This window comes from Aphelocoma coerulescens, chromosome 8 (genome assembly GCF_041296385.1).
Source record: "Aphelocoma coerulescens isolate FSJ_1873_10779 chromosome 8, UR_Acoe_1.0, whole genome shotgun sequence".
Classification (NCBI taxonomy): Eukaryota; Metazoa; Chordata; class Aves; order Passeriformes; family Corvidae; genus Aphelocoma; species Aphelocoma coerulescens.
The window spans coordinates 28073769-28095000 of record NC_091022.1 but is presented as its reverse complement, the minus strand read 5'-3'; the positions used below and the strand labels follow the sequence as shown (position 1 = coordinate 28095000).

Genomic DNA, 21232 nt, shown 5'->3' with positions numbered 1-21232 from the left:
GTTGGTTGATTTATTGCATGTCCAACTTGGTTCTTACACTGTTCTCATTGTGGCTGCACATGGTTTATTTAATAGAACCTTACAATGATTTTTTTATGACATTTTTCAGTTTGAAGGCTGCAACAAGGCATTTTCTAGGCTTGAGAACCTCAAGATTCATCTTCGGAGTCATACTGGGGAGAAGCCATACCTGTGTCAGCATCCAGGCTGCCAGAAAGCTTTCAGCAACTCCAGCGACCGGGCAAAGCATCAGCGGACACACCTGGATACCGTAAGCATGATTTCATACTGGGAGCTGCACTGAGTTTTCCAGCGGTCCTGGTACACAATCAGTTCTGTAACTGCAGGGGGACTTGGCCTTTTCATGAGAAGAGTCTTGGAAAACTCAGCTATGAGCAAGTGTATTTGGTTTTGAACTGTATGTGCTTTGAGAAATGAAAAAGTCTTGATCATAGAGAGGAATTAGTTGGTGTTACTCATGCTGAGGAGTAAGTTACGCAGGAGTAAGTTACTCAGCAAACTCTCCCATTGTTCCTGTTCCAGTAAGAGGAGGCAGCAGCACAATAAGGTGTAGCTGAGTGAAAGCTGAGTCACTGCTGCTGCACCAAATCTGTGTCATTGTCTCACTTCTTGTCCCCTTCAGTGAGAGTTCTGAGTGAATGCAAAAGCTGTTCAGACCTGTCAGGGCAAGGTAAATGCACCTCAGTTTTGGACAGTAATTTTGTAAAAGTGAAAATAAATCTGTCTCATAACTCTGGAATTGGTTAAGTACCCTCCATCAGAATTAACTGTGAGAAACACATTCTGTTATTTTCTACAGTTGGTAGATTGGGCTGGACTCTGCAGCTCTTCTCACTTGTCTCACAGAGAAGATGGGAGCCTGTCAAGCATCTTGGGCTGTACTGAGATGAAATCACCAGATCATGGGGAAGGAAGGCAGTGAGGCAGCTCTGCAGACGAGTCATGTCCTCAGCATAAAGCTTGTAAAGAATAACAGGCAGAGTTGTTCCTTTGTCTTTTTCAAAGAAGTGAATACATGGTTTAGTTTGGCCAAGTGTTTATGGGGCAGAACTTTTGAGTTTAATTGATATTTACTTTTTAAGCAGTTACACATTTCAGACAGTGCAGCATTAAGGAATGTCTAATGTACATTATGCCTTGCAAAAACAAACAAGTGAGAGAAGCAAGTCAGTCACATTTTCCAAACCAAAGCACACTTACAATAACAATGTTTTATTTATTTGAAAGTCAACCTGAGATATTTGGATTTGTAATTTGCATCTCTTTTGAAAGTGGATATACTAAATTGCGTGCAGTTTTTAAATTTAATTGCATGAACCTAGTAGATATATTTTTTATTATCCAAACTCACAAATAGAATGCCATCTATTAGTTTAAAGAGAGAACTTAAATGGTTACTAGAATGAGCACAAATTCTTTTTGTGTGTTGTCTGTGCAATATTGAAAATAAATGTCTTAACTTTCTATTTTCTTCTCTTCTCCCTTTATCTCTGTCTTTATTATCTGAAATGCTCATAAATCAGGAAAAAGGTACAGTAATAATTTTCTACTAACTTTCTTAAATATCTAAAAACATCCTCCATGCTGTTCCATTGCAGGTTCTCTACAACTGTTTCTGTAGTCGTGCACACTGAGTTCCAGTTACCTGGTTTAATTGAAGCCCTGTGGTTTAAGCTCAGTAAATTGTGTGCTTATGTGAATGTGAAAAATAGCAGAGCTACAGGATGGTGCTGCTGCATTAAACAGCTGCCTAGAATGTCAGAGCAAATAGCCATGAACCTTTGTAAGGGTAGTCAGATTTTCATCTAGTTTCCCTATCACTGAGTTGAATCATTTTATCACTAATTTGAATGACATCAGTGATTTGAAAAATACTCTGCTAGTTTTTCTGCCAAGGGATTTGTTAAAGTTTTCCATAGCTTTTCCTCAGGTGTCAGTTCTCTGTGCTCCAGACACTCTCAATAAATCTCCTCTGCCCTGTAACTTTCTGGGTAGGTGCTGTGTTAGCCTGTAAGGCCATGAATTGGTGAATGATTCTATTATTCCTTCAGAAATTTCCTGCTGGCTGGACAGTGTAGCAATACTTATTCTCTGGAGGTACTTACAAAGAAAGGGGGTTTATATAGGCTGCTTATTCCTTATTGAGTGCATTTGGAATTGGTTTTAAAGCTTCTCAACATAGGTCACTCCATCATTTATCTTCTCCAAAGGAGAATCTGTAAATCATTTCACTTACTGGTGTACGATGGTTTGATCGAATCCCTACTAAATCATGTGGAAGTAGATCCTTCTCCTAGGCAAAAGCAGAACAAAGGGAACCTGTCTGTCCTTGTGGTAAAAAGGGCATGTCAGCACTCCTGCAGGAGCAGAGCAACTGGTTTAGAGGACCTCACAGTCACTTCTCCCAAAACTGGTGGGATTTTTTTCCCTTCTGTGCGTCCTCCTTCTGAAACCAAGGGGATTAAAGAATGTGACACTGAGGTCATGGCAAACCAGTTTTCTACCTTTGAGAAGACACCAAAAGGATTTGCTAGTCCTGGTGAGAAGGCTGAGGTAATGTTGATAGATGAGGCAAGAACACAGAGGGCAAAAGAATGTCCCATTCAACTTTAAAGCTTTGTGAGCTGTGCCATGCAGCACTATTTTGCTGGCGCTTAAATCAGTGGCTACTTTAAAGTGCCTTTGCTCATTTTGGCAATTGCACCTTCATTTGGAGTTTGTTCTGTAACCCAGAGATAGTGTTCCATTTGTTGGGAGTAGGCATTGCCAAGAGAAGAATTCGGTGAGGATTTTAGTTGCTGGGAGTCCAGAATCAGCATTTAAATTAGAGCATCTCATTTATTTATTTGCCTATGAGAAGAGGACACTGGAATTCTCTCCCAGACTCAGATGGTTTTCCCAGGAGGTGCCCCACAATCTGCTTTGCTGCATATCAGAGTCACAGAATTGTTAAGGTTGGAAAAGATCCTTAAGATCTTTGAGTCCAACTGTTACCCCACCACTAATCTGTGTCCCCAGGTGCCACATCCACACAGTTGTCAAACGCTCCCAGGGATGGTGATGCCATCACTTCCCTGGGCAGCCTGTTCCAATGGCTGACCATCCCTTCTGGGAAGAAATTGTTCTTAAAATCCAATCTAAACCTCCCATGGTGCAACTTGAGACTGTTTCCTCTTGTCCTGACCCTTGTTTCATGGGGGCAGAGCCCAGCCCCCACCCGGCTGCACCCTCCTGTCAGGGAGTTGTAGAGAGCAAGAAGGTCCCCCCTGAGCCTCCTTTTCTGCAGGCTGAGCCCGCCCAGCTCCCTCAGCCACTCCTTGTTCTCCAGACTCTTCCCAAGTCCATTGCCCTTCTCTGGACACGCTCCAGCACCTCAATGTTTTTCTTGTCATGAGGGGCCCAAAACTACACCCAGGATTTGAGGTGGGGCTTCACCAGTGCCCAGCAATTGTTGTAAAAACTATGTGAATCAGAACTCAAAAAACCCCCAGATGTCTGTCTTTATAATTATAGTGGGTGATCTCTTGATAATTTTGTTTGCTGTAAAGACTAGGGAGAAAAGAAAGGCTCTCAAAACCCATTTAGTCCCACCTCACTGCATTTACCTCAGCCCCGCAGTCCACACGCAGTGTGCCAGTGCAGAATCAGTTCTGTTTGCATCGTGCCTGGTTTGTGAGCTTAGAGGAGACAAAGCAGACGTGGACCCAGCAAAGAGAGCGAGCAGCTCGGGTTCAGCACTGCGTGTCAGCGTCCTGCAGCGCTCCCTGTGCTGGCTGTGGCAGGCAGAGGGGTGTGACATGTCTCCCTTTGCTCCCGTTCCCAGAAGCCCTACGCCTGCCAGATTCCCGGCTGCTCCAAGCGCTACACCGACCCCAGCTCCCTGCGCAAGCACGTCAAGGCTCACTCGGCCAAAGAGCAGCAGGTGCGTAAGAAGGTAAGAGCAGGCAAAGAGTGACACATCCCCAGAGCTCCTCAATACAGCCATTTTTAATTTACCTTTAATTCATATATTTTCAGATCAGAGTTTTTCTGCAATATCACAGAAGAAAACTTTAGTGGAGCTGATTTTCCTGTTGGTTTTTAATCACTGTTGTTAACCAGACCACCTTATATATTTGTACTTTCAAAGGCTGCCACCCTCTAATTTCAGTTTGCCCCACGCTTTCTGTCCAAGCATTTCTTTTCCTGTTCATCTTTAATACACAAGCCCAAGTTGTGCTGTTATTCACATAAAATGTCTGTGCATTGAGTCTCTGCAATCAGCACTAGCTGATTGTGTCTACTGAAATACATGTTAGCAGATCATCTAAAATGCGAATGAAACTAAGCCAGGATACAATGGAAGTGTAGGAAAAGAGCTCTTGTAATAGAAGAGATGTCCTTGTGTCAGCCATGCCCCCTTCCCTCTTGCTGCTCCTCTTGTACAGTTTTCACCAGTTTGAACTTAGAGTCCCCTTTCGCAGGCCAGCCGTGTGTCCCCTAATTCTCTGTGGAACCCTTCTCTCTGCCAGATGTGTGCAGTCTGAGTAGCAGTTCCCAGCACATCAGTGACCAGAGCTCTCTTCCCTGTTTCAGATACTCATGGAACACTCACTGCGTGGTGAGCTTTGTCCCTGAGAGTAACACATGCCCAGCACCATCCAGGTGTCCATGGAATCAAGTCTTTGCACATATCAGCTCTAGTCAAAAGTTTTATCTAGCCTGGCCACTGCCTAGTTTTCCATGCCAATTTTGTATTACCAGGCCTTGTGGTTTCCCTGCAGCTCTCAGCTTTAGAAGGTTCCACAGGATGTGCTGTGCATGTGTGTCCCACACCACAGGTCACAAAATTCCCAACACTTCCCTAGATTAACCTTCAGCTCATAGTGCAAGTAAGAGTCAGAGTGCCATGGCAGTAATTGATTTATTCTATGTAATTAATTCTGTGTAATGAGAGTAAGAGTCAGAAGGCCATAGCAGTAATTGGCTACAGAAAGAGGGTGACTGTGGCACCAGAGTCTTTTGCCATTGCAAGATCTTTGCAACAGGAAGGTTTTGTTACATGAAATTCTCAGCAGATTGTGGAAAGCAACTGTGCTCCCTATTCCAAAGAAAAGAACTTCCCCATTTTTCCTTCCTCTGGTTTCTGGCGTACTTCAGGGAAACAAGGAGGGAATTATTTCCTAATACCAAACCTGGGTATCATTTGTTCAGCTCTGTGTACTGAGCTGAGTGCATTTAACATGTCACCATCCTTTACATCTGGGGACAGTCCCCACTGTTACACCCTGTCACCTGCTGAGGCCTCTTTCCAGTTCTACAGAGCAAGGTGGGAAAAAAACCCCAAATCCCAGCTTTGCATTGGAGGGCAACAAGTACTTCCTGCATCAGTAGCAGGAGGCCTGAAGAACAGAATCAATCCAGGACACATTTGATAACACCAACTGCAAACTCAGGCTGCTTGGATGCACCAAGACATCAATATCTAGGGTTTCATATCACTTAATCTCCTACCTTGAGGAGTTTTCCTGTGTGCATGTAAATAGTCTCCTATAGACCTATCAAATCTATCTTAAAATAATGTTAGTAACTTGCCTCCCACACCTTATTTGGTAGACCAGTCTAAATCTGCACTCCTCCAGTGGTTTGAAGTTGTCTTCAGATTTCCTGTCTCATTTATCCATGATAACTTTATGAATATTTGATCCTGTGACTTTTTTTTCTCAAACTGAAAAGGCACCTGAAAAAGCAGCAGATTTAAAGTGTGTTTTGATCAGGCTCTCTTAAAAAGGATCAAAGCAAACCTAGTTGATAAAGAAACAAGAACCCCTCCAAAATATTTCACTTCTATATATTAAAAAACCCCAACACCTTTCACAGCTAAGTAAATCTCAGTGTTACTGAACAGCATACTTTGGATTTCAGGTTTAGGAAAAAGAGGGAAAGGACTGTTTATACTCACTTGCTCTGTTTTGGTTCTAACTCAGCAAAGGCAGTTGTCCGTTGGTATCAGCTTCCCAAGAGTTCTGAGTGGAAATGACTTAGCCAAGAAAGAAAAATTAACAAGCTGTTCTGCCAACATGTCTTGGTTGAGATATGTTACCAAAATGTGCCATCTCTGATACAGAACAAAATGCTTGAGCTTAGACTTGTACCAGAGGAATCCTGAGCACTCAGTTCATAGCTTAGAGGATTAGAGCAGGGGTGATACTTGGTTGTTCTGAAAGGCTTTACAGGAACAAAACAGGAGAAAGTTAGCTGTTAATTTAGTAGTAGTTTAATTGGCTGCAGATGCACTTTGTGATCCAAATGTCAGATGTTTATCTCGAACCCACAAATGGCTGTAGAGCCAAATTCTGAAAAGGTTTGCCTGGGCCTTTTATTTAGAATACCCAAGCCCAGGGGAGATGGGTATGTGAGGCTGTACCCATAAGGACAATAACTATTTATTAATGGCTGTAGAATATGATGGCTGTTTGTGTAATGTGAGCACTCTGTTATGACAAAAGCTTGGCAGCATCAGCATGTTTGAAAGAGAATTAGAAATGCTTTTCTTTCTTAATTCTCCTCTCCTGCTGTTTTTAATATGATCGACATTGTGGTTTTCAAGAGTTTGCTTCAGACCCTTTTGCCAGAGCTTTAATTTACATGGAGCACAGCTGACACGTGGGTGATACCTCTTACACATCACTGACAGTGCCTTGCTTTGCCAGTTCTAATCTGATAAGCACAAACGCTTTTCTTTCCCTATCAAATGTCTTTCCAAGTGTCCCAGTCACAGGGCGATGCAAACCTTTTGCCACAGAATCCAAGAAACTACAGAAAGCCTGAAAATGTGCAGTTCAATTACTCAGGATGATTGAAGAAACACAGGGCACATTATTTTTTGAAGCAAACTGGTTGTTGATGTAAGATTAGCACACTTAACTTGTGCACTTCAGAAAACCAATCTCTAATTACAAGTTACAAGTACTACATACATCCTTAATTATACTGAGTTCCTGAGAATGGCATTTCTTCCTTCTATATATAATCCTTAAGGAGATATATTAAGTTAATTATAAATAGTTTGGTTTGACTGTGTAACACGTTTCTTTAATCCTCCTCTTGTAGCTAAAGTCCTGTACTGATACTGAACAAGATGTACTAAATGAGTGCTTAGCTATACAACAGCTCCACACATCTTCACAGCACATCCTGGATGGGAAGTGTGGCAGATCTGTAGGTCCTCATGATTTAATTACAGGTAAGAATACTTCTAATAAGTGTGGTGCTAAATCTTTCATATAACAGAGGATTTAAACCAGAAAATATTTGTCACTGTGGAAGGTGAAAAAACCTCCAAACCAACAAATAAGATGAAATAATTCTTGAGTTGTTTGCTAAGGCCTGGTTTGTTTTTGTTTTTGTTTTTTTTTTTTTACAGAATTAGTCAGAGAAATAACTACTGTTAATTTCAAGTGAAAGGGGCAGCAGCCCTGCTGAAAGTCTGTCTTCATCCATTTGTTCTCCTTTCAAAGTGTGCCTTGGCCTGGGCAGAGTGCAGGTGCAGGAGCTGTGCTAAGTCCAGGCAGGTGCTCTGGCACAGACTTGCAACAGGAGGGTTTTATTCAGGAGCTGCAGGAAAGCTGATGAGGCTCAGTGTTATGATGCACTTTGAATCATAACAAATAATGTGGTGATGCATGAATGGGAAGAAAACTTGAATTTGAAATGTCAAACCTTGTAATTATCTTTTCTAGTATTTAATCTTTCTTTCTGTGTTTTCTTTCTTGTGGTTTGAACAAGAGCAGGCCCTTCTCAGGGACCTTAGACTCTTCTATACATGTTACAGGAAGAGAAAAAGATGCTTCCATTTCCTTCTGTGGGAAATAAGATCTAGATGCACAGTTTTTGTACCCTAGCAGAGGATCCTGAATCAGGGATTTGCAATTGGAGGTTCTGTGTTAGGCAGCAGAGAGAGGCACTCCCAAAGGCTGGCAGTGTAATTGTAGTCTGCCTTCTGCAAGAATCTCCTACTTTTTTGTGATTACTCCAAATCTTCAAAACAAAAAATGCATTCTTCTTGACATCTCCTATCCTCTTTTCTGGTTCAAGTTGCATTGAAATGTTGGAATGTAACTGGTGAACAGAATGGAGGAGAATGGGAAATACCCCATCATTGTGGTGTGGTTCCCCTGGGAGTCTGCACTCGGGGTTTACATGTGGCTCCTCAAAAAGTGGGAGAAAGCTGGAGGGATTTGGGGGTTAATTTCCAGTCTCTGCCTGTGCCACCTGCAGTGAGTAAGGTCTGTGAGGGCAGCACGTGGCCTCTGCTGTCCCATTGACTGTCCCCTTGACAGCCCCATGTAGCTGGAGCATGACTTGGCCTCCGCCTCCCAGGCAGGGCAGGAAAGAGCAGTGACATTTTCCTCAAAACAGGCTGCACTTCAGAACCTCAGAAACTGCCTCAGATTTCAAGTGACAACAATAAAACAGGAAAAGAGTTATTAGCTCATAGATAAACAGACCATCCCTAACCTCTCAGTGTCATTTCGGAGGACCTCTTGTGAAATGAAGGATTTTATCTGTCTGTAACTCTGGCTTTGTCTGATATGATTTCTGTGTTGATTATATCAATCCATCACCAGGATGTTGTCGAAAAACTGTAAATCTTCCCTGGCACGTCCATCAGGTTGCTCCATATGAGACCCCCATCAATGCACAGTATGAGCAAATTCCAGGGAAAAATAAATCAAGATTTGAAAGATTGTTTTGCAGTGAAACAGAAGTTGCTTCATATTATGTGAAGTACAGTCCACAGGCAAAACTGTTCCTTTGTCATTATTTAGGGCATATAAGCCCTAAATATGCTGATCCTTATGGAATTAAAGCTTAAGGACATTCCTGCTGCCACCTATAGTCTGCAGTGATTGCACATTTGCTCTTTCAAATAAGCTGAGGTAATATTTTTTGAGAAATCAGCTATAATACTGCATATAGATTATACATGGATAAATACAGTGTATGATGGCCTCATATTCCACTTGAAATATGAAAACATTCATGGTTTGGGCTTTTGAGTTTGGTTTTTGTGTTGTTTTTTTCAAAGAAACCACATTATTAATGTGCAGAGCTCTGGGCTTTAGGGATCACTTGGACTCCTGGAGAATTTCAGTTTTGTCTTTCTCCAAGTTGAAGCACATTTTAAATATGTCAGGGATGAAAGCCCATCACAGAAAAAATGAAATATTAAAAAAGGCCCCATCCCTTGTGTCTGACTTCAAAGCAGGTAAGACAGTGAGCAGAGGAATGTTTCTGCAGTCAGAGGAGCCCATTGTTTGCTGAGATCTTCTTCGTTTTTCCCTCCTCATAACTAAGATGCTTCATGGCTACATGCATTTAACTCTGCCTGTGGACAAGAGCTTGTATCGCTCTGGTCCCACTCAGGCATTTTCTCTGGGTTTTATTATTGTTGCCTGGTCTCAGCATAAAGCTGAGGGGGAAAAGGCTGCTAGTCACAGATGCTCAGAGCACTGTTTTGGCCACAGATGTTAAGGTTAAAGGCCAGGCCATTTAAAATACTGATTGATGACTTAGATTTACAATCTGAGATGGTCAATGTGTGAAGAGGCCCAAGGCACACAGGCCTGGCATGGGCTGCACTTGCAGGAGTCATTCACAGCAGCTCCAAAGGCCTCTGTGTGACTTCAGGTACAGCGTATTAGTGCTCAGTGCTGGGAAAAAAGGAAGAAAAACTGTGAAAGGAAAGGAATTTTGGAAGTACTGAAAATTATACTGAGACCAGATTAGCAACTGCTCTTCCTCCTTGGCTTGTTCCTCCATGGGGAGGGAGCTGGGGTGAGGCAGCACAGGGCATGATGTGAATGACAAGGGGGAATGTGGGGGAATGTGGGGACAAGGGACACCTTTTGTCAAACTGGGCCTGAGTGGTGCTGCATAGAGGTGTAGGGAGAGGAGAACTCACTGATGACAAACCCTACAAGCTCAGTGCACACATGGTCCAAGCAGGGGCTTGTGATCAGGAAGTCAAAAGATGGATCTAGGAGATGTCCCCAGCTAGAAATTCTTCAAGCCCAGCAGTGGGCACTGGGTGTCCACCCCAGCAGAGCATGAACAGCAGTTCCACAGATGGGTAAACTCCTCTGCAGAGTGGTTGGGGGTGGCAGAAACTGGGGTTGACAGGGATTCTGTTTTCATTTGGTTTTCTGAAGGGGTAGGTTTGAGTGCATGGGATCATGCAGGACTTGGTTGCTGCACACACAGAGTTGTGGGATGTTCTTTTTAACATTTTCTTGCTCCTCTAGAGGGTTATGCTGATTGCAGGTACTCAGCTACTCTGTCTTTCTCATCACCTCAAGGAACAGGCAGGAGAGAGACATCCTAAACATTCCTGAACTGTTCAGGGGTGGGATTGAAAGGTAAAACATTGAGTGTGTTTGCTGGCCACCACACTGCTAAGATGACTTTTCTTCTGAGGGCTTTTGAGCTTTTTGCACAAGTTATTGCTGGGCCAGCAGTGTGGGAGCCTTAGAGCATGAATAGCTTGGTTTAGGTTCTGTGGTTTCCTCCAGGCTGTGCTGTCACTGTAGCTGAACTGGTGATGTAGGAAATAGAGCTGAAGTGTGAAACGACACTGAGCAGTCAAGGTCAAATCTGGCTCATCTCTCAAGCCTGATAATGAATGTATGAACAGTGAGGATCTGAGGGAAGTGGAAACTGCTGTGTTATGAAATGGACTGAAGCCACCAGTGGAAAAGCATTTCCACAGTGTAGCATCCTTGCTACTGACTTACTGTTACCAGAAGAGACTTTAAATAAATCCTCGCATCACCTGTGAACATCTGACTTCTTAAAGCCCCCTCTGTCTGATGTGCAGTGCAGAAAGCAAGTTGGTTTCACTGGCTGGTTGACAAATGTTCTGTCTAGTGGGAGACAGAGATGATGTGGTTCAGTTTTGTTGCTTTAGATCTGTCAGCAGCTGAGGACTCATTGTTCATGAGGGGTTTTTGACTCATCTGAAGCCCCTGACAAAGGTGGCTGGAATCTTGCCTTGGTGGTTCTGCTCTTCAGTCACACACAGAAACAGATGCTGACATTCAGATGTTGCTTCTCCACCCCGAGGGTGTCACACATTCCCCACAGCTCTGGGTTTTCACGTTGCCCTCTGCTTGTTCCATGTCACTGGGAGGGTTTGGGAGGGGTGCAGTCCAGAGCCTTGCCAGCGACACGGGACAGGGCCGAGCACAGCTGGCACATGGCTCTGTCCTGGATGTGCAGCTCTGCACACACTGAGTGGGAAAGGACAGATGAATGGTACAGGAGGGGAAGATGGCAAAGAAAGGCCCCAGAGGGAGCGTGGGGTCTCTGTGCTCTAGAGCTGGACACTGTGGGAGCTGGCAGACCTCACTTGCTGCTCACAGCTTTCAGATCACAGTGAGAGTGGCTGTTCTGGTCCTCATCCATATGCACATTCCCTGGGAGGGTGGGACAGAACTGTGGCACATGTTGAAGGCACAACTTGAAGAGGAGAAAGGCAGAAAAACTGGGAAAAGAAGGACTAGACTTTTCCCAGAACGGCATGACAAGGAGCCTGCTCTTTTCCCCTGCCACAGGGTGGCATTTGCACACTCCATGCCTGCACTCCTGTGATGTCTGTCACCACAGAGACCTGCCCTCAGTGCAGCAGCCTTCACACCAAAAGTCAGTGTGAGGGCCCTGAGCCCAGGTAATGCCTGTCTTGGTGCATGGTCACTCTTCAGAAGGGAGAAAAAAACTTATTTCCAGTATCTTCATCCAAGAGTCCTGGACAAAGCTTCCTCAACAAAGGGTGTGCTTGAGGGCCTGGTAGGTACTTGGCTATTGGTGCCTGACTGCCATGGTAGAGTCCCCAAAACTGGCACACCCACGCTCCTTCAGTAATTCTGTACTAGTGAACCTGTTTTCATGATCTCATTAAAAATTTTTCCTTCCTCCTCTTTGCATTCAGTTTATTGGGGTTTCATTTGTATCAATATGTGATATTTATGAATGGTCTGGGATGTCCAGCAGCTTAGTAATGGAAAGTCAAATTACAGAGTTTGAAATGAACAGCACAATCCCAGGGTACCATGATCTGTTTCCTATGTGAGCTCCATCCCCCGAGTACTGCGGGTTCTCTCTCATAGGGATGGGAAAGGCAGGGTGGGAGTCCTGCCAAGCCCCCCTGGCTGTCAGGAGGGTTCTACTGCTCTGTAGAGTCCAGGAAGACCTGGACCACCTGGGAGGGTCAGAGAGGAGACACTCACATGTCAAAGTACCACAGGACAGCTCTGAGTGCTGCTCAGGCACAGGGGCGTTCACTGACACGCAGGGGCTCTGCTGTGGGGTTGTGTCTCAGGGTTGGGCAGGGGATAGGGAGGGAGCTGGAGACTCTGCAGGACTTAGTGATGCTTCCTTGCTTATTTTGTTTTGCCAACTGCTGTGTGTTCCCAGGCATGTACAGTGGATCCAGCTCCAACCACAACGGCCCCTCCCAAGCTGTGCTGCCACCTCCTCATGACATCCCTTCAAGGCACCTTCCCCTCGACTCGGCCCTGTCCAGCCCACATCACCACCAGTCGCCGCTGGAGAGTGCCAGGGAAGGGTATGTGTGTGCTGTGAAACAGCTGGGCCTGTGTCTGGCATGATAATGAACGATGAATTCTTTCTTTTACTTTGCATGGGTGCTGTTCAAAAGAAAACACTGGCCCAAATGAAGCAATTTTGTTTGTTTTAGAATCACAGAATAATTTAGTTTTCAAGGGACCTCAGAAGGTCATGTCATCCATGCCCTGTGCAAAGCAGGGTAAACTTGGACATCATTATCAGGTTGTTGAGGGCCTTGTCCTTGTCTTTGACAAAACACAATGGGATTTTTTCTTCATAGCATGCAGTTACATTTAGATTTTGTGTTTTATTTCTTGCTGGGTGACTTCTCATAGGTTTGGATAAGCACAGAGAACTTTTTTTAGCTAACATGAGAAATCTCTCAAAGGGTAAAACCTGAACTATGACTCACTCAGGAATCAGGCAGTGTTTGCCGTAGTAATACTCACTCAGTGTCAGAGTCACAGGCTTTCTCACTTCCTTGCTCTCTGATAAGGTTTTCTGCAATGCACCTCTCAGCAGCAGGCTTTACCCAGCCAGATCCTAATCAGGGAAGAGTGTTTAATCCCACTGATTGTATGGATTGCACTGCTATGGATACAAATGCATGGCTACAGAGTGTGATATTTCTAAAGCACCGTTTGCTCAAGGCTCTCATAACATCTTCTCAACAGTAAAGAATCTCTGCAAGCCACAAAACTCTGCTCTAACCTTTTTACTCAGATTCTTCTGGTGCCTGGCCTCATGCAAATTCATCTTCATACTTACAGTTTTACTTCCCAGCACTTTGGATGGGGAAAGGACTCTGATTCGGCTTTACTGATGGGAATTTAACATACAGAGAGATTAAGGTATTTTCTTTCCCTAGAAACATGTTGGTGTCCTTTAGCAAATACAGCAATTGAATGTAGAGTTTTCCCATCCTAGTCCAGTGACTGACCTTTCCTTTCTTTTATATGGGGCAAGGAAAGCCCAGAAGGATTTTTAGCATCGGGGCAGAAGGCAGAGTGTGTGTGGCATGGAAGGGACAAAGTAAGGAAAATTACACCTAGGGTGGTTGGAGATCAATCTGATTGAGGAAATTCAATTAGGAGCAAACTACTCCTTTTTATTTTCCTAATTGGGAATGAATTCTGCAGCAGGCTGAGCTTCTGTACCCTCTGCTCCTTCAGCCTTCTGACCTCAGCCAGTAGTAGGTACCAGTTTCGTCTCCCAGTATGATGCACAGACTTACCCTGTCTTTGTCCTGTAAAATGCCTGTGCCCAGCCCTTCTCCTCTACCCTGCCGCATTCCCAACCTTGTATTTCCTGTTGGCAGATGCATTCCCATGGCAGTGTCGTGCCCAACAGGAGGCATTGGAAATTACTCCAGAAAAACAGGAAATTTTCTCTAGCAGAGAAGGCAGTGAGAGCAAATAGGAGGAATAGAGACAGACATTCCAAAGTGAAGGTCATCCATGAGCTGTTCTTTCCCTGCTGAAAGGGACTGCCTGAGCCTCGGGGAGTGGGATCCCTCCCTCTGACTGCTCCCAGTGCGTTGCTCAGCTGTTTCCTCTTGGAGTTGGTTCCTAGGGGAATTAAGGCAAAAAATCCCAACCAAGAATGATATAAAGTAAGGATATACTATGGGAAGGATTTAGCAGGCTGTCAGGGAGGTGGATTTGTTTCTAAGGCACTTTGTGTTCTGGTGCTGCTAATAAGAAATGAAAGCAAAGGCGCCTGACCAGGGTGAGTGTAACAGACAAGTTTCCAGTTTGAGGGGTCGGAAGCTCCCAGATGAATTCTCATTCCTGCCTCTGGTGTCTCCATTCCAGAGCACAGTGCTTCCCTTCCAGCAGGAAAACCATGATCAGTGGGCTGAGCCCCTCACTGAGCTCCTGCTGCAGACACACTGAGTGTCCATCAGAATTGTCCCTGCTGATTCCAGCTTTAGCACAGTGCAGATTCTTTCTTGGAGGAGACAGCAGTGCTGGTTTCTTATCTCAGTGCTCATGTACCTAAGTAAAGTCTTTGCCCAAACATCCTAAATGTGGGAGTGAGATAACAGAATCCTAACCATGAGCCAAACATCAGAGAATGGAGACTGGAATGTATTTCTGAATAGTTACTTTAAAACAGGGCATCCAGTTTCATGACATAGTTACTTGGAATTTTTCAGCATCTCAAATACCATTTTCTAAACTCAAAATAATCTTCATTCAGCATCGTCATTCCCAGTCCAGGATCCTTCTGCTGTATTTAATGCTTTATGCTTACATTATTCATGACTGCTGAAATGCAGCCCATACATGACATCTTAATTGCAAGTGCAGAAACTTTGTGTTTAATAGCCCTTGAGATTCATTTAGCACAGTTTTGTTTAAAGCATCCATCCATTTAGCTGGGCAAAATCACTTCATACTCCCACACTGGGAGCCCGTGGATTACAGGGCTGTCCCCCCTTTGCCAGCTCGTGGCAGTGTCACCCCTCCCAGAACGTACACGAGGTTTGCAGTGGGAAGGGAAGCCCTCCCACTGCCTCCCTCTGTGGCACTGCTGCAGCTCTCTGGCACACCCAGAGTGTTCAGCCTCATTTGTCAGCTGTCTCAGCATTCAGGTTTGAGCAAATGCAGAGAATTCCTGCTCTATGGATCAGGACCATGACAAGATGGGATCACATCGTGAAGTCTGTGGCAGGAACCAAGTGATGACTATCAAGAAATCTAATTACTGAGTCATCAAATGTGCAAGATGCCAAAAACTACATGAGGCAGAGTACAAATAGCCTACTCAAGTTTGACATGAGATTCAGAATTTGATTTTAAAGGCTTTTTCTTTTTTTGTAACAAAAATACCCCTCTGTTACACCATTCTTTGCCAAAGTCAATACCAAGTGCAGCAGTCAATTTTCCCAAATGGTTTGCTGAGACATTTAAATAGTTTGACAAAATTATCTAATTCACTTGAAAACGTTCTAACAAAATCTGACTTCATTACCAAATATATTTATACTGGCTTTATTCAGTATGGAGCACATTTTTTCAAATTCTGGAATGAAGTGTATGCTACACCAAAAAAATCTACTTATATTGATATTAATTTAGCTAAAAGTGGTTGACTGAGAAATACTTGGGCATGCAGAAAGTGGGCTTGGCATGATCCAGGTTAAAATGTATATTTATTTTTTATTTCAGGTAGCAAGGGTTTATTTTAGCATTTCTTGTAGCATTTGCCATGTTTAATGTCAAACTGGGTTTCATTCTGCCCATTGCAAAAATAGTCTATTTTGATTTGTAGCAGTGAGGACAGAAAACCAGCTTTTAGTATTAAAGCTTGGGCAAATGTTGCACTTGGCTTTCTCTCTACTATTTTTTTAGCTGTTATTATCCAAGCCATCTAAAAATGTACTTAGTTTTATTTGTAGACTATCTCTGTAAATTCCAATTTAGAATATTCAGTGTGATAAATTATCAGCCTAAATGAAACTGATCTGACTGAAGTTAAGTGAGTTTGAGTGGTGGCACCAGGTTTGGGATTTGCACCAATTTAGTGCAATGGCCCAACAAGGTCACTCTGTGGGACCTGAACACGATCCCTCTGTGTGTGACTGAGGCTCTCTGTCACTTGTGCTGCTGTGACAAACAGCACTTCTGTTCCCAACAGGAGCTGGGGCACTGACAAATAATGACTTGATTGGGAGGGTGATGTGTCTCCAAGGGAAAGGAAAGTGAAACTATTCTTTAATATTCCTGTGGTAATTTAGGTCATTTCTGCTCTGTAAACACAACAGTAAATGAAGAAGTACTGGGATTAAGACATCTGTGATGTGCAGAGGTGGTGATTAATGAGGACTCTGAGCCCAGTCTAGTGAGCCTTTAATATAAAGGATTAGGTCTAAGCAAGGCTAGAGGGAAGGGCTCACACAACTCCCTTTGCCAGCCAACTGCAACCAGCTCAAACCAGGGGCCAGACCCCCCTGAAGTGACACTGACCCACACAGAAAATCACAAGAAACGGGATTTAAAAACTGTCAAGTAAAAAGAGACATTTTCATCAGAGCGCTTAAACTTTAGAGTTGTTGTTTGCTTGCTTCTTAGCACCTGTTATTTCAAATACCACAGGAATACTTCAGTGTAAAGAGTTCTCTGTTAAAAACTTAGTCCTTCACTTCTTTTTATGTAAAGTAACACGAGGTACACAGAGCCTCCCTTCTGCTCAACCAGGGAACACCAGATTTGAAATCCCTGATATTTTTAAGCTTGAAACTAAAAATGTGGGATAAAACCTTGTGAGTTACATGGGGGAGATTCTTTCCTGTGCTATCTCCTTGAGCTGCCAGGATCCAGGCCAGGCAAAAAAATAAATTTGTGCTCCTAAATCTCATTAATTACTTTAAGAGACAATTAGGTGTCTTAGCTACTTTTGGCTAATTTTTATTAATCTTGTTTCTTGATTAATCTTTTAAATTAAGTTTGTGAGCTCATATAAATCAGTGGACTAGGAACTGACCCATTGTTGGAATCTTTGTAGGAAAAAACCTCTTACTCTCTAGAAGTACTTGGAAAACTAAATACCTGTACAGATTTTCTAACAGACCAAGGAGATACATCCCTCATGTTCTGTGGATTCCATTGGAGAATACTCTTCATTTATAACAGAATACACAAGTCAGTGGTTTAGTCTTCCCTTCAAAAGCACTAAAACCAGTAACAAGAAACAGGTATCTCTGACAGCTGAAAACATTTTCAATGGAGGAAGCCAAGAACCCATCATAATTTATCTCAGTGTTATGGATCTGAGCACGCAAAAGGGGCATCAGTACATCTGTCCAGAAAGAACAATGTACAGGTGCGGTGCTGAGCCCCACAAAACAAAGAAAATCAGTAATTAAAAGCATCTGGTTTCAAATCCCAACTCATTTATCTCATTGTAGAAAATGTGATCAGAATTCATTTATAATCATGTCCAGACAGGCTTATACAGGTTCCCCCCCTTCCCTTAAAGCAAAATTAGCATTAGCATAGGCTTACTTCAACAGTTACATGCTTAAGGATAATCTGGTTCTGGATCCTGGGGTAAATATTGTTTGTCCATCAGCAGAAATAGGTGGGCAAGTGTTTCATTTGTGGTTTTGAGAGGGCTGGACTGACACTCAGGAGAGAGCCTTCACCAGTGCCTCTCAAAGTAAGGGCCGTGGTGCCTGCCCAGAGGAGACACTGTAAAGAAAACTGTCTCTGAGTGAGAAATCAGGGAGTTACAGGAGAAGGTGGGAGGTTAAAGGACATGGTCAGAGTAACTCAGAAAGCATTTAAGATGGATTCAGCCAGGGCTCTTCTGCATTACATTAATGATTTTAGCCATTACTGGGTTTATCTGCAGTTAAATTTACACTTAACATCTGTAAAGCTTTTTTCCCTTTATTTTTTCTACATTCTGGGTTTTTTTAAAGCAAAACTGCTTAAAACTATTTGATGTAAACCATATACACCAAACACAGTAGTTTATCATGGTGTAACAAATAATGAAGCTATTCTAACATCTCCCACTTTTGGGTAGTGTGTTCTACCTGGCAAACCTGAAGAAAGCAGACATCAGTACCTGTCCAGAACCCACCTGCACCTGGAAGCATCTTGCTGCCTGTGTGCCAGAGAATAAAGACCTTAAATGACTGAAATAAGATAGATCAGTCAAGCATGCAGCATATGCCAGCTAATCTGGAGTAGACAGTCTCTGTGTTTGATTACACATCTTTGTAATTGACTTCCTGGCAATTACTTGAACCTAAGGCACTGCTGTTTATTTAAATATGTTTTGATATTTCTTTGACCATATTAATAAGAATTTCCTTTCACTCCAAAATACTTTTTCCTGCTAGATTGTTAGCAAGAATAATTTTTCAAATCTCTTTCATGTGTAGCAGCTTCCACTGTAGTGATTCATCAGCTTCATTTCAGAGGTTACTGAACAAATCCATATAAATACAGATATCCCTTGGAGTGGCACAGTTCCCATAATGATCCCTGTGAGGAACTGCTCTGCAGAAATTGCACATCTCGGGTCAGAACAATTGTAGAGATATTCATTTGGCACAGAAAAGTGTGTTTGTGTGTTTTGTGAGCTTGTGTAGATGATGAAATGCATGACAAACACTGAGTTATGTTCTGTGCCCCAATCAGACTTGCACGTGTGTTTGTTAGAGCAGGTAGGGAGTATTTCAGTATTTCAGGAAGCCCCTCTGGGCCCAAGAGAAGGCCCATACAGAAAACCCCTGAGTGTACCAGGAGAGGACTCTTTGGGCTCCTCTGTGATTCTGAACATGAAATTGCTTTCGTATCACTGTCATTGGTATCACTAAAAATATTCTAAAGCAGTTAAATGTCCTGAGACTGTTCACTCACATCAAAGTTCCTGTGGATAGTGTTCTCCATAATATTAAGCCCCTCTTACTCTGTAGAGCTGAGTAGCTCCTACACTTGTGGACTTGGCTCAGAGTGTGAGTGAGGGAAGGTGCAGAACTGGATCCAGCTAATCCAAGGCAGCATTCTGAGTGAAAATCAGTATTTTGTATTTGTCTAAAAGCCAGAAAAAGGCTGCCATTGCCTTGGCTCTACTTCAGGATGTCACACACAGGTATGTCACAGGCTGCAGCAGCAGCAGAGCAGGGATGGAGCCCAAGTCTCCCTTTGCTGGCCGCGAGTTTGGCCAGAGGAGGGAAAACCAGAGACACAGTGTCATACGTTGGAGTCACAGCCCTGTGTCACAGCCCTGGGACTTGGGTGCTCATTGTTCATAGGAAAAGGTAAGAAATGCAGTGATGCCCAGCAAGGTGATCTGTGTTGAAGCATTTATTATATATCAGGAAGAGGGGGGGAAGAGGAGAAAGGAAGAAGGAGGGAGAGAAGGAAAAAGATTCCTTGCATTCCAGAAATGTAGCCAGAGGCACCTGGCAGTGATTAGTGCAAAGGTTCACCAAACTTCAGATAGAGTCTGTCTTAGAAAAAGTCCAAAAGAGTGAACGGTGTAACTGTTTCCTGAGCATGTGCTGACAGAAATTCCCGTAGGGCAAGACCCAGAACAGAAACACGTGGCCAGAGATTGGGCTCTATCCAGGGACCTGATTAGCAGAGCTTTACACATCATTTTTAATATTATGGGAAGAGATGAAAATCCGTGTTAACTTTTTTTTCCATTAAAAAAAATAATCTCCTGGTCCTGGAACTGAATTGGACTTTCTCACAATATCAGTGACTATAATGCTTGGGGGAGGGATTTTATGAATGAACTGGTTGGTGTGCTGGGTTTTATGGAGAACCTCATCTCATGGAAACTCTCAGTTCCTGTAAGTGGCTGCAGTGCTGCACTTCAAGATAAAATGTGAAGCTGCTTTGGTTTGTGCTTCTTACTCTGTTGCTTTATTAGCTATTTTTCTTCATGTTAATCTGAGTTATAATTCTCGAAAGTCAAGCTTGTTCGATCTGGCAATACCGCTGTGCATGGAACGGTTACAGAATGGTCTTATAACCCAAAATACACAAAAAATTATTTGACATAAAGGACAGATGTTTTTCAGTCTGGATTTGGTCCCATTTCCACTGAACTCAATGGGATATGGGTTGAGGTTCTTTGTCTAGCTGAGGAATCTGCCAATCAAGCCATCACACCATTAAATAAAAAACAAACCCAGACAGTTTTCATATTGGAAACATCCCTGTCTTACATATTTCCATTTGCAGTTATACTTCATTCCTATTTATAATTAAAAAGTCTTAGTTTGAATTTATTTTCATTATTTTTCAGTTTTCAGTTCCACTAAGTATACTGTGTGTAGTGTTTGGCAGTCAAGGTCTAGTCAAGCTCTTTTATCTTGAAAGAAGCTTTATAATTTCTTACTCTGTTAATTTGTCCTGGAACTGATATTAAACAAAGACTGAAGCAGAGGGCAAATCTATTTCTTCCTCAGACTAAGCACTGTGGGTGAATATAGAAAACACCCATCCAGACATTGTGATGGAAATCTCAGAACAATCCATGTCCATCTATATTTATTTTTTGGTTCTTTATGTTGCACTGATACTGGAACAGGACATTTGATGTGCATTGTGAGAAAACAGAGATCCTTAAACACCCCTGCCTGCCTGGGGAGGCTGAGAGTGCAGACAGGATCAATAATTCTAAAGCAGTCATGGTACTTGTAGCCTTTAGGTGTGTTTCCTGTAGGTCACTGATAGCTCAGGTAGTCCCCTCACACAGGCCTTACTTACAATTTAACATAAACTAACACCTTTCAAAATATATGGTTAAAGCATGATCACAAAAAAGTTCAAATAAAAAGTTTTACTGGGATTTCTGTTGGAGATTCTTAAAGATGTGCACTTAAAAAGTGAGAGAAAGATCAGTCTTTTCTATGTTTCAACTTCTAATTTTCCTTTTTAAAAAGTCCTTCTGTTAGGACCAAGATTTCTGAGCATTCCTATTCATGTGAGTGACAAATGATTTCCAGCAGAGCTGAGGAACTGGTTTGTTGGCCATGACTGACACTTGGTTTCATGATTTCTTTGTGGGTAGAATCCCATTTGACTGCAGGAGTTGATGTGGGAAGGGCTGTGGAGCTGGGTATTTTCAGGCA

General features: G+C 43.0%; 1 protein-coding gene across 3 annotated transcripts in view; it reads left to right on the top strand.

Annotated features, from left to right (window-relative positions):
• GLIS1 (GLIS family zinc finger 1) overlaps positions 1 to 21232 on the top strand; it is a 182241-nt gene that overhangs the window by 147381 nt on the left and 13628 nt on the right. For 2 of the 3 annotated variants that reach the window (XM_069023452.1, XM_069023450.1), the window contains exons 5-8: positions 110 to 271; positions 3845 to 3955; positions 7114 to 7246; positions 12475 to 12625. In XM_069023452.1, coding sequence (XP_068879553.1) covers positions 110 to 271; positions 3845 to 3955; positions 7114 to 7246; positions 12475 to 12625 — 557 coding nt within the window. The remainder of the gene's footprint in view (positions 1 to 109; positions 272 to 3844; positions 3956 to 7113; positions 7247 to 12474; positions 12626 to 21232) is intronic. The other variant, XM_069023451.1, reaches the window with a different exon arrangement.